Below are 13,213 nucleotides of genomic sequence, written 5' to 3'. Positions count from 1 at the left end.
CTTTGAGCAACACAATGTCCACAAAGCACTGTGCAGAGCCCATTTAAGACAAGTGACTTGGATTTCGCATACTTAATAGGACGAATCTTAAAACAACATTTTATTTCTCCCGTTGTGAGCAGCAGGTGGGCACTGCAGTTAGGGCGACCGCCGCTGTTCCTCCTCTCTACAAGTCTCCTGTCACAGTGCATATCCAACACACCGGCTCGCCCAATCACACACCTTCAGATGTGCTAATGTTATCTCCAGCTGTGCACAGCTGCAAACTTTACTTCTGCATAATCTGCATATCACTTCAAACGACAGGAAAGAGCGAGGCTTTACGTGGGGCTTTCTCTCTTGCAGTTCCCCGTGCTTCACGTTGGCCTGGCCTATTTCATCGATGCTCTCAGGCCTGGTTGACAGGGTCTCCATGGCTCCAGTGACAAAGGTGTCAATGTCCTGCGTGTGAGCTGAAGTGGCAATAAAAGAACCATCAGAATGCACAGAGACAGAACACAAGGAGAACGGCCTCTGCCTTCTTTCCAAAAAAACCTGAAGGCAAAACAGCCTTCGCAAACGGCGAATGTAATCCAATTATGGCACTTCATTTACATAATCATAAATCACAGAATTAATAAACGGCCCGCGCGCATCACAGCAGTCTGACAGTCGCCTACCCTGGATGGATTTCCTCAAAGAGAGCAGGAGAGAATCAAACAGCCGCTGGATCAGATCATCAATCGCCGCCTTCACAGGGTCACAGTTGACAGTGATGCAGTCCACCTTCTCCGTGCTGGGGAGCAGACACTTAAACTGAGGCAGGCTGGCTCACCTCAAGCGGGGTCGCCAAAGGCAAAGCACAATTACTTTAAGGCTCGATGCTGACGTGGATTTGTTTAATAACACAATGGGGGTGGAAGCCACACTACAGGGTGCAGTTTGCTGAGGAGGTCTGCCCTGTATGGTCTCGTATAACTCACCCCCCCTCGCTAGCAAACTCAACAAGGACCGGGGGGAACAGGGGAGGACATTTTCTACCTTAAGTCTGTTTCAGGAACCGTTTAAAAATGCTTGAGGCCATCAAAATAGAATGAAAAGAAAAGCTGTCTTGCTAATAAGCAACCCATCGTGGTTTACAAGGTCTCGGTGGCGATTTCTCATTTTTCCCTCACGTAGAGCCCATTCTACTTATTTTCATGCCAATTAAAGGAAATGTTGTGTATTCACACTGTGCCTATATTGTTAACCCCTAAATCCCTCACCCACCTGAGGTTTAGGAATGAGGTTCATTTTGGCGCAATGTTCTGTAAATGAAGTTTTATGGTGGAATTAGGCATTTGCGACACGTGACATTGCGCAGAACTGTCCAGTTACCTGGGTAAGCGCTCCGACTCCTTCCCCCTGGCTTTCAGGGCCTTGAAGTTCCTCTCCCAGTCCTGCACAGTGTGGACATGCTTCTCAACCAGAGCATCCAGATCTACCTGACCCAGCACTACCCAGTCCTGTAGGGTAGAAGAGGATCACCTTCACAATCAGAGCATCCAACCCACCTCACTACTGCAAGTACATCTTTCCTGCATCTTTTACAATGAATTTCTCACTGATCTCAAAGACGACCAAACTTGATGTATTCATTACGTTTATGTTAGGGACATGCACAGGTAAGCCGGATAAAAGTGTCAGCTAAATAGCATGCAATGTAATGCGGCTAAATGGTATGCATCTCTGTGTGTCATTTTATGGAGTGGGGTTTTCCAATGCATAGTCAGAATAGTGTCCAATGACACCAGTAATTATATCTACTACAGTAGTAACTGACTACATGTGCGCCTTATCACTAAAACCAAAGGATCTCTATATTACCAATCAAAGGACTTTGCCTGGATCTCTACTTTACCATCTGAAGATTGTATGGATCTCTACACTACCACAAAAGGGCTTTCCGTGGATTTCTACATGATGACAAAATGCCTTCATGCTGCCCTCTACAGTAATGCCAATTTATACTTCTGGAAATCTCTTCCTTGGTGGATATATGCACCTGCCAAAAAATGGTGTAACAAGCAACGGCCTCAAAAAAAGCCACTATGGCTTTCCATTTTTAAATTAGTTTCAGTGTAGAATCTAAAAATGACATGTTGAACAACCCAAATATTACGAGAAAAAACCATGAAGGGATTCCCCAAGTAAGTAAGCTGCTCAAAAACAGAAAGCGAAAAGCATATTTCCCTTTTCCCACAAATAGATCACAGAAAAACAAACTTCTAGATGTTCTATTTCCTTTTTTCTAATGGTCACCCCTGAAGATGTAACACAAGTAGAATTCGAGCCGGGGGGGGGGAAGCCCGGGTGGGATATCCACCGGACCTTGAACTTGTCCTGCACGAGCAGGAGCCGGCTGAAGAGGTCTTCCGCCTTGCTGAAGATGGTGACGAAGCCGCTGGCGTTCCTGTCAATCATGACGGGGAAGATGGGCTCCTCGCCCGGCTCGCTCACGCCCTTGAACTGGTTGGGGATGGAGATGAAGCGTTTCATCTCTCTGAAGTACTTGGCTCTCACTTCCTCAAACGGGGGCCTGAACTGGAGCCTGCCCAGCCTGGGACACACACAGCACATTCGCTTTCCTCACGTCACCGAACATTCAAGAGCACACAGCAAGAACCCTTACCTAAGATCCAATAACGTAATCCTTGCCCTGCTGATTTTAATGAAATACTCATGCTATTTATCTACAACTGACAGTTATCTCAAACCTCAATGCCAGAGGTGACAAACTGCAGCATAATTGACTGCGGCGTTGTTTTAATCTCCACTCCTCAGCAATTGATATTATTACCATTATTTACTCAACAGGTTCCCTTTCTGGGTGAATGACATAGCTTACATTTAGTTATTCATTCACACAAAGAGTATTAAGCAGGTTTGGCTGCTTCTTCATGCGTAAAACAGACTGTGCGTATGCAGCCTGCCCATAAAATGGTCAGTTCCTCATTCACTATGACATACGACTAAGCACTGAGTACAGGACTGTTGTCTATATATGTGATATATGTGAACTCCTGCCTAGTTTTGTGGTGCAACTGCTTTTATGCAAAAATGTGACATGCTAAGAAAAGAGCAGCTCACTTGAAAATCAGGTCCACGTTGATTTCTGGAAGGTTCTTGTTGAGGGCCTCCAGTCCCACTTGGTACTGGTGCTCCAGGCCTTTGTACAGCTGATGGTTCCAGTGCTGGCGCCAGGCTCGCATGTCTCCCGACCGGAAACCCTGAGTAGACACAACATTTCTACCATTTGCAGGCTTCATCAAGGTAACTCAGGGCTACCAGGACTGCTCACCCCACGCACACGCAACTTCACTCATACACATTCATTTGTGCCCTGGTCAACACAACAAACGGCTAACCAAAGTCAGTTTAAAGAGGCTCGGATATAGTCCACTATCAATTTCCACCTGAGCCAGCATAAGTCTTTAATGTTACTATAGACCTGCCTCCAATTCTCCAATCCATAACTGCCACTCCTTTGACCTCTTCATAATCCTACCGCAAGACCCTGCTCACCCGCTCCATGAAGGTAGTGTTACCTGTGACTCGAGCGCGGCGAATCCCGTTCGGAGCTCCTGTAACCCGTCCTTCCATCGCTGCTGGTGACGCAGCAGGTCGACGTTCATCAGCGTCACCACCTGTGAAGAGCCTTTATGAACTGAGCGTGCCCGGGCACATGACAGCCACCTTCAGGCTGAGAGAACAGCTCTACCACGCAGGTATCATATCTAAGACATCCCATCTGGCGCCCGCAAAAAATCTTAACAGTCATGCTGTCCAAGTGCTCACAGCATTTAATTAAACTGCTGTGTCTGCTACAGATTCACAGTCAAGACCTGGAGGGTAAAGACCCAGCAGGTTCTACACAACTTACACATCCAGCGTTTGAGAAACAGAAGGATTCCTGTCCTTTCCTGTCCTTGTTTCTGGCTAATTAAGAGCTCAGGTACCATAAAACCAGACACCCTTCAGCCTTCTGCTCTGCTGAACACAGAACCAGCATACAGCCAGTCCAATTAGAAGGAACATTTTCAGGTCTCCACCGCCCAGGGAAAACTGTCTGGACAGGAAGTGTACCTTCTCGGTGAAGTCCGTGTGCCACTTCCTCAGCTTCCTGTTTTCCGTGGAGAGGCGCTCGGCGGAGGACTGCAGCTTGCCGATGTACACCTCCAGCTCCTTGGGATTGTCCCAGGTGATCTGCAGTTTCCCTGACTCCCGAGATTGGGACCGTGGATTCTGCTTTTGTTCACCAAAGGAAAACAGCAGGTGTGTATTTGAGATCAGACAGAAGAAAAGACAGAAATATAATGATGAAACAATGTTTCTTATTTATGGCCTTAATTGACCAGTTTGCAACCTGCACGTCTTTTGAAATAAATGACCTTGATCTATATAGCTGGTTGCTGTACTTGATTATGCTATAATTGATTATAAGAAGAGAGACTAATCATAATAATTTTGTGCAATACGGAAAATGATTGATAGTACACACACTGATTTAATTATTCCAATAGCTAGCTTTCCCAAAAAATGACACCATATTTCAGCTCAGAATAAATGTTGAAAAATGTGTAATTCATAGATAATACATTACATATGCAATGAACCTTTTTGAACAGGATGTGACGAAAAGCATTATTATTCACTGCAGTAATAAATACCTTTATCACTTGTTCAAATGCCAAGGCATAGTTCAGCATCATGGGCCTCTGTGACGGAATCATCTGCTGATCTATGGTGTTGTAAAAATGAGCCACCTGCCAGGAAATACAGCATTCACTCAAAAACAACACTGGGTGCGTCACGAGTCAGCACAAAAAGCTCCAAAATGTTTCAGCGTTTAAGAAATCCAGAGAGGATCATGGCGTGCCTGTTTGAGGATGACGGCCTGTCTGTAGAACTTGTCTGCCGTGTTGGCGGCCTGCTGGACTTTGGCGGGGATGGCGAACCCCAGGGCGGAGAGCTGACGGACCTCTCTCAGCAGGGCTACCAGCCGGTCTGAGTACTGGATCTTCAGCTTCCCATCCACGTGGTCCAGCTCCATCACACGGCCACTGGCCTGCAGGCTGGAGGACCACCCAAGGCCATCAGAATGTAATATTCACTGTGCTTGGAGTAGACGCTGCCATAGACTACCCTAATATTACCCTACATTAGTATACTACAACTCAAAATATACTGTATGGAGCACATAATAAAACAAAGGCCACATCTTGTGTAGGGCTCAGCGTAAACCTAAAGGGTATGTTACATATTTTGTAATATAGGACAGTATGTTACATATTTTGACATATTTATAGCTTGAACTGCTGAGTGACTGATTGATAGACTGGTCAAACCGATAGTACGGTGAACGGCAACAGAATGATCTGATCACCTGATTCCAGACTTTGGATCGGAGAGACCTGATTGGATGTCTCGTGACCAGTCGTCAAACTGGTCCTGCTCGTAAGCCCGCAGTTGCTCTTGCAGTTCGTCGGAGAACTTGACGAAAGGACGGTGCCCAGAGAGGTCCGACAGAAGAGCTGCCGCCATTTTGATAGAATCCTCCACCTACGGCATGGGGGCGAGTTCAATTTGAAGGACAAATATTGAGAAAGAAGAACACTTTCTGGTGTCTTAGTAGTATATGTTTTAGTGCATGTCCTTTGATTTTAGATATGTATAGTAGTTTCTGCTTCACAGTGGCAGGTATATCCGGACATTGATGGTCTAAAGCAGAAAAATACACTAAGTAACAGTACATTTATCATTTATAATAGTATACAGTATTATACATACAGTGGGAGCAATAATTATTTGATCCCTTGCTGATTTTGTAGGTTTGCCCACTTACAAAGAATGAAACTGTGTAGAATTTTAATCGTAGGTACATTTTAACATTGAGATACAGAATATCACAAAATAATCCACAATAACAACATCATATAGATTTTATAAATTTAATATCATATCTTCACATGAAATAAGTATTTGATCCATAGAACAATAGGACTTAATACTTGGTGGAGAAACCTTTGTTGGCAAGCACAGAGGTCAGACATTTGTTGTAGTTTTTCACCAGGTTTGCACAGATCTTGGGAGGGATTTTTGTCCACTTCAAGATTTTGGAGCTTCAGCTCCCTCCACAGATTTTCGATGGGATTTAGGTCTGGAGACTGGCTAGGCCACTCCAGGACCTTAATATGCTTCTTTTTGAGCCACTCCTTTGTTGCCTTGGCCGTATGTTTTGGGTCATTGTCATGTTGGAAGACCCATCCACGACCCATTTTCAGTGCTCTCACTGAGGGAAGGAGGTTGTCGCCCAAACTTTCCTGGTACATGGCCCCATTCATCCTCCCCTCGATACGGTGAAGTCGTCCTGTCCCGTTAGCTGAGAAACACCCCCAAAGGTTTCCACCTCCATGCTTCACAGTGGGGATGGTGTTCTTGGGGTTGTACTCAGCATTTCTCTTCCTCCAAACACGGTGAGTCGAGTTGATGCCAAATAGCTCTATTTTGGTCTCATCTGACCACATCACCTTCTCCCAAGCCTCCTCTGGATCATCCAGGTGTTCTTTGGCAAACTTCAGACGGGCCTGTACATGTGCCTTCTTCAGCAGAGGAACCTTGCGCGCGCAGCAGGATTTTAATCCTTCACAGTGTAGTGTGTTACTGATGGTTTTCTTCATGACTGTGGTCCCAACTGCCTTCAGGTCATTAACAAGCTCCTCCTGTGTAGTACTGGGCTGATCCTTGACCTTACTCATGATCATTGATATCCCACGAGGGCAGATCTTGCGTGGAGCCCCAGACCGAGGGAGATTGGCGGTGACTTTGTGTTTCTTCCATTTTCTAATAATTGCTCCAACAGTTGTTAACTTCTCACCAAGCTGTTTGCTTATTTTCTTGTAGCCCATCCCAGCCTTGTGCAGGTCTACAATTTTGTCCCTGATGTCCTTAGACAGCTCCTTTTGCCCATGGTGGAAACGTTGGAATCTGATTGATTGTGTGGACAGGTGTCTTTTATACAGCTACATAACGATGTAACACGAGTTGACACAGGTGTTTTGGGTAATGAGTTGAGATTAGGAGTGCTTCTTAATGGAAAACTAACTGGTCTGTGGGAGCCATAATTATTGCTGATTGGTAGGGGATCAAATACTTATTTCATGCAAAAATACCACAATAAATCAATAAAATTAATATGATGTTGTTATTGTGGATTATTTTGTGATATTCTGTCTCTCAATGTTAAAATGTACCTATGATTAAAATTCTACACAGTTCCATTCTTTGTAAGTGGGCAAACCAACAAAATCAGCAAGGGATCAAATAATTATTGCCCCCACTGTATGTATATAACCCAATTAATCTTTAAAAACATCTCATTTGTGACTGAAACCATTTCCTATGGTGCATGCATCCTGGGACCACTGCAAGGTAAGATGCACGGCCATGATATAAAACTGATATTTATGTACACAATTGTGAAAAAGCACTTAAGCATTAATGTGCTCATATGTACAGACTCTGGAGACATTAGACACTGTGAAAGCTGAAATATCCTTCATTGTGCATAGAACTGTCTGAGCCATTTAAAAACACACTAAAACACCTGCATGTGAACTATGCATTTAAAGAGGAGAGAGAATGTGCACTGTTGTTTCGGAATTTTAGTCAATTTTGTTAAAAACAAGGCACAAGTAACAAAGACCCATTTCACTCCTTATGAGCCAATACTACTCACACAGGGCTATTTTTGTTAGCAGCCATAAGGCCACACAAGACTCACTACACTCCTTTCACATCAGACAATATCAAATAAATTGGAAATTTCATGTGGTTGAAATGGCTCTTCCCACTTTATCCCACTTTATCCCACTTATGTATCTAACGTTTTACTGATGTCTTCATGAAGCCTGAGATTTTCTAGTGTGGTATAATTCAAATTCTTGCACACTGAACTACTCTCTGTTCTCTTCTGTACTGTATACATGCTTGTGCACAGACAGCAAGACAACTTCTCAAACCTGCTGACATCTCCATAACATATATGCGTTTTATTGTGTTTAAAAGGGTTTCAGATTCCCCAGAAGACATCTTCCTAGGAAGACATTTCCACATTTCTTCAGCGACAATTCATGATTCAGAGTGTGACACTATTTTTGGCAAGCCAATGACTTTGGGTGGCTCTCTTTCAGAGTAAAAGGAAGCAGGCTTCAACAGTCTAGCAAGGCAATAAGGAACATCTGATGACAAACTGAAATGAAAGATACAACACAGTCCCTGAGGGCACTATAGGGCAAAAAGGGAAGCAGAACAGCGTCATAGCAAATATGAACAGCGTCATAGGAAATATGAACAGCGTCTGTGAATTTATTGCCAAGAGAAAAACCTGCTTTATTGTAGCTATTGAGGAGACTATTAAAACAGAAATATTAGTGACGTTTAATTCCAGAGTTGTAGCTTATCCGTATGATTCATATTGAAAATATATTTGATAAATTTAATGGATCTTATTCTTAATAGAAGGTATTTAATACATTATTGTCTGCGGAGTAAGTTGAACATATACCTTCAGTGCAAGCTGTCGTACCCACACAATGTTGTTGACAACCTCAGGGAGATTCCTGCCAGCAAGGGGACCAGACTTCTCTCCCGGGACGCCATGACAACGGCTCTCAAAGTCTGTGTGGAGTCCTGGGAAGAGCAAGGTGTAAACACATAGATGCACAAACCTCACTGTGCTAAAGGCATTTCTGCAAGACAACTTAAAAGGAGCCTCCACTGCAAAAGCATGAACTTCAGAGAATAGTAATTTAGCAACATCTCTCATTTGGTTTAAGTTTCAAAATCGCTGACTTTTTCATTATAAAAAGTTTGTGGCCTTTGCATACCAACACAAGGGAGCAATAAGCTATTTGATTGCTTGCTCTCTGGCTCCAGAGTCTCCCTTTTCTGAAGGGGCATTCGAAAAACAGCTGCTTCAAAAAACGACTTTGAATGCAGAAAGCCAGCAGTATAATAGTGCTTTGCTTGTTAACAAACAAAGGCCTCAGCATTTAAAGGCAAATAAAAAAACAAAGTACAATTTGCCTGTTAAGGTGCAGTTACAGTGCATGGAGGGGCCCACGGTCTGGTATCAAGTCCAAACCATTCCACTGCCAAAGTGACTTACAGTTGATGAGACTAAGCAGGGGACAATCCCCCCTGGAACAATGCGGGGTTAACGGGGTTGAAGGAAGCTACTGACTCCTATAGGCTTCAAGTCTTCATGCTATGCTAACAGTGAATGCAGAAAGTCTGTGTAAGTCAGAAAAAAGGTATATTTCCTAAAATGTTGGTGTTTTCCTTGAAGGGCCTTGCTCAACCGCTGAGGGGATCTTATCGTGGCACCAGCAAAACCCCTTCAGTTTAATCAGGCGCTCATAAATTGCCTGTTGACCTCCAAAAGAAGCGTCTTCCTCCAACTCCAGTCTATCTGAGCCTGACTTGTCAACCAAAGTATAAAAAAGTGACATCACATGAGAGCACAAGCCTGACATGCTGGGGCTGCGATTGCAGCAGTAGCATGACTGGAAATTTCACATTTAGAGAGAAAGAAAAGGGAAAAGCCTCTTTCAACAATTAAGATATTCTGAAACTGGAACTGGAACCAATCTACAATCTTAATTTACAAGTCTCTGCATTTTTCGCTCATGTTTTTTCCAATGGAGCTTCCATTGAGATTCCCTTGATCTTATCAATACAAGCAAATAAGACTCACCCTTGATGTAGTCCAGAAGCTTAGCCTGTAAAGTCTCCCTTTCAGGAAGCAGATCCTTGCTAACGTTGGGCCTCTTGATTAGTTCCTTATACTTCTGAAACACTTGAAGAAGCTGAAAGAAGGAAATATTACACATTCAGTTCAAGTATATACATCATAAAATGTGAAGTATAATGTATGCGTGTTTTGAAAAATGACACTCTGATAAGATATTCTGGAATCTAGGCAACTTGATAGTGCATGTGTAAAAGCAAGCTGTAATCTCACAATACTGAGAACATCTTATCCAAGCATTGTGGGATGAAAAACAAAGCAATTTATCTTTAGCACCAGAATTCAAAATGCTTTCATGCAGGTAATGATAAATTATCCAATACTCTGCACACTATGCTAGCCATGCTAAATAGTGTGGGAAATAATGGAGACAGTAGATTCTCTGTCTAAACAAGAACTTTTTACATATTATAGTCGAGACAGGCACCGCCAAAAATCAGGTAGACTATATGTCAACAACAACATTTCTGGGGATTCTAGGATATGTAGTGTATGGCACCGCCAGGCTGATCAGATTTCCATGGGTGAGGGGCGTAGCATCATGGTTACCGAAACACTACTTCCAGGCTTTGTGAAAACGTACCTGCTGTGGGTTGTCTTGGACATCTCCAATGCTAACTTTTAACTTGCCAGCAGCCTCCAGCTCAGCAGGCGAGACAGCCTTCTCAAACTGTGACACGGCAGCCTTCCAAAGAGGCTGAAACATTCAAATTGGAATATGAAACTATGAAAACATAGGGATCCCGTTTCACATCCCATAATCAACAAAATGCCTGACGCAGCTTTTGGTGTGATTCTGACCTTTAGGAAAAAAAGAGGAAGCATTGGGCTTTCTGCCAGACTTAACCAGAATGATGTAAAGATGTACTAAAGGTCAAAAACAAGGACTGGTTTAAACCCTGAATGACATGGGACATGTCTGACCTCGGTGTAGGGGTTGTACTGCAGCGGGTTCAGACCAGCGAAAGGCTGGAAGACGCGGGCTGGGGAGAGCGCTTGCCCCTTCCCGGCTGGCAGAAGCCGCAGCAGTTTCTCGTGAACCGTGCGAATCATCACCACCTGGAAGAGGAATTCATTAAGTGAGTGAAGTGAATACTGATATATTCAATCATTAATCTGGATTTCGGAAAGGAATTCTGGGATATGTAGTTTATGGCACAAACCTCCTCCAGTCTGTAGGCAAGGCTCTGTAGCAGCTGTGGCTGATACTTATCACCTTTCCATGGGTGAGGGGCGTAGCGCCTCCACAGCTGCCCTGTCAGGTGATCACAGGCGCCCACCCATCGCTCACAAACAGCTATGCCCGATCGCAGGCTCTCCTTGACTGTGAAGAAGGGGTCCTCCCACAGCTTCAAGGAACTCAGCTTCTTCTGCACGTATCTGCCCAGAGCTCCACCTGCAATGCACAGCCCCACTCACACTCCTGAATCCTCTCCTCAGAAACAAACCACAATCTTCCAAGGGGGCCACTCCATGTCACCGTTTTTGTGCTAGACTTCACTCAAGATCATCTGTCATGAAAAACATTGTCGTGTCTTCATTTCTAGTCTCGATTCTTGGTTTCTATGGCAGTTTCAAAAACTCTTATACATTTATATATGCTGTAACAAGGAAGAGAAAATCGAATAGTCTAAAAGAACTTTTGGAAAATCCTAAACCCAGGGTTTTCCCTGTCATCTTAAGCTTAAGAGCCCGAGCCGAATTAAAGAGAAATGTGAATAAAAAAGGTTTTAATACCCCCCCACCTTTCCCAGTGCCTCACAACCTAAGCCCTTATCAATGAACAAAATGCATGAACAGAAGAAGTGAATGAACAGAAGAGAAATCTAAATCAAATTAATATTTGGTGTGACCACCCTTTGCCTTTAAAACAGCATCAATAATTTGAGGTATACTTGTTTTTGAAGGAACTCGGCAGGTTGGTTGTCCAAACATTTTGGAGAACTAGCAACAGTTCTTCTTTGGATTTAGGCAGCCTCAAATGCTTCTGTCTCTTCATGTAATCTCAGACAGACTCGATGATGTTGAGATCTGGGCTCTGTGGGGGCCATACCATCAATTCCAAGATTCTTCTTTACGCTGAAGATAGTTCTTAATGACATTAGCTGTATGTGTTTGGGGTCTTTGTCCTGCTGCCCAAATTATGCATTTACAGAAATGCAGCCCCAAACTTGCAAGGAACGTCCACCATGTTTCACTGTTGCCTGCAAACATTGATTCTTGTATCACTCTCCTGCCCTTCCATGAACTGCCTTCTGCTTCAGCCAAATATTTCAACTATATTTTGACTCATCAGTCCAGAGAACCTGCTGTGTTTTTGTGCATAGTTGAGTTTGGCCTTGTTTCCATGTCGGAGGTATGGCTTTTTGGCCGCAATTCTTCCATGAAGACCACTTCTGACCACAGTAGATGGGTGTACCTGGGTCCCACTGGTTTCTGCCAATTCTGAGCTGATGGCACTGCTGGACATCTTCCGATTGCGAAGGGAAGTAAGCATGATGTGTCTTTCATCTGCTGGACTAAGTTTCCTTGGCCGACCACAGTCTACAGTCCTCAACGTTGCCCATTTTTTTGTGCTTCTTCAACAGGGCTTGGACAGCACATCTGGAAACCCCTGGCTGCCTTGAAATTTCTGCCTGGGAGACCTTGCTGATACAGTATAACTACCTTGTGTCTTGTTGCTGTTCTCAGTCTTGCCATGGTGTATGACTTCTGATATTAAACTGTCTACAGCAATCTCACCTTGAAAGCAGAGCTGTTCCTCACCCAGTTTTAACGCTCCCTACACAGCTGCTTTTGTTTCAGTTAATGATTGTGTTTCAACCTACATATTAAATTGATGATCATTAGCTCCTGTTTGGTATAATTGGTTAATCACACACCTGACTATATGCCTACTAAATCCCTGACTTTGTGCAAGTGTACCTAGAATAATTAATGCTGGTTTGAAGGCAAAGGGTGGTCACACCAAATATTGATTTCATTTAGATTTTTCTTCTGTTCACTCACTTTGCATTTTGTTAATTGATAAAAATAAACTATTAACATTTCTATTTTTGAAAGCATTCTTACTTTACAGCATTTCTTCACACCTGCCTAAAACTTTTGCACAGTACTGTATGACACACAAATTAAAGTTGAATCACTAGAAATTCTGGTGCATGCTGGTGATTTGAGATGACATCAGCTTCCGGTTATGTAACTATTGTACGAGCTGGTGGAATGAAGAGACAGACAACTTCTCTCTTTGACTAAATACTTCAGCTTAACTATTATAACTACTGTTACTGTAGAGTCATATGCTCATATGTCATATGCTGTGGAGAGTCATATGCTCATAAATGGTTAAGGACATTTTTTCTTTACTTCACTTCCATGCTTTTA

At 43.4% G+C, this 13,213-nt stretch overlaps 1 protein-coding gene across 5 annotated transcripts in view; it reads right to left on the bottom strand.

Moving 5' to 3' along the window:
• dync2h1 (dynein cytoplasmic 2 heavy chain 1) overlaps nucleotides 1-13,213 on the bottom strand; it is a 169,881-nt gene that overhangs the window by 153,492 nt on the left and 3,176 nt on the right. For 4 of the 5 annotated variants that reach the window (XM_061216771.1, XM_061216770.1, XM_061216768.1 and 1 more), the window contains exons 7-21: nucleotides 10,993-11,225; nucleotides 10,754-10,888; nucleotides 10,413-10,526; nucleotides 9,776-9,887; nucleotides 8,585-8,709; nucleotides 5,405-5,580; nucleotides 4,898-5,093; nucleotides 4,689-4,784; nucleotides 4,105-4,266; nucleotides 3,567-3,665; nucleotides 3,109-3,248; nucleotides 2,350-2,578; nucleotides 1,357-1,484; nucleotides 660-775; nucleotides 325-452 (exon numbers count right to left, since the gene is read on the bottom strand). In XM_061216771.1, the coding sequence (XP_061072755.1) occupies nucleotides 325-452; nucleotides 660-775; nucleotides 1,357-1,484; nucleotides 2,350-2,578; nucleotides 3,109-3,248; nucleotides 3,567-3,665; nucleotides 4,105-4,266; nucleotides 4,689-4,784; nucleotides 4,898-5,093; nucleotides 5,405-5,580; nucleotides 8,585-8,709; nucleotides 9,776-9,887; nucleotides 10,413-10,526; nucleotides 10,754-10,888; nucleotides 10,993-11,225 (2,189 nt within the window). The remainder of the gene's footprint in view (nucleotides 1-324; nucleotides 453-659; nucleotides 776-1,356; nucleotides 1,485-2,349; nucleotides 2,579-3,108; nucleotides 3,249-3,566; nucleotides 3,666-4,104; nucleotides 4,267-4,688; nucleotides 4,785-4,897; nucleotides 5,094-5,404; nucleotides 5,581-8,584; nucleotides 8,710-9,775; nucleotides 9,888-10,412; nucleotides 10,527-10,753; nucleotides 10,889-10,992; nucleotides 11,226-13,213) is intronic. The other variant, XM_061216772.1, reaches the window with a different exon arrangement.

Source organism: Conger conger, chromosome 13 (assembly GCF_963514075.1).
Source record: "Conger conger chromosome 13, fConCon1.1, whole genome shotgun sequence".
Classification (NCBI taxonomy): Eukaryota; Metazoa; Chordata; class Actinopteri; order Anguilliformes; family Congridae; genus Conger; species Conger conger.
This window is presented reverse-complemented; position numbering and strand designations above follow the sequence as displayed.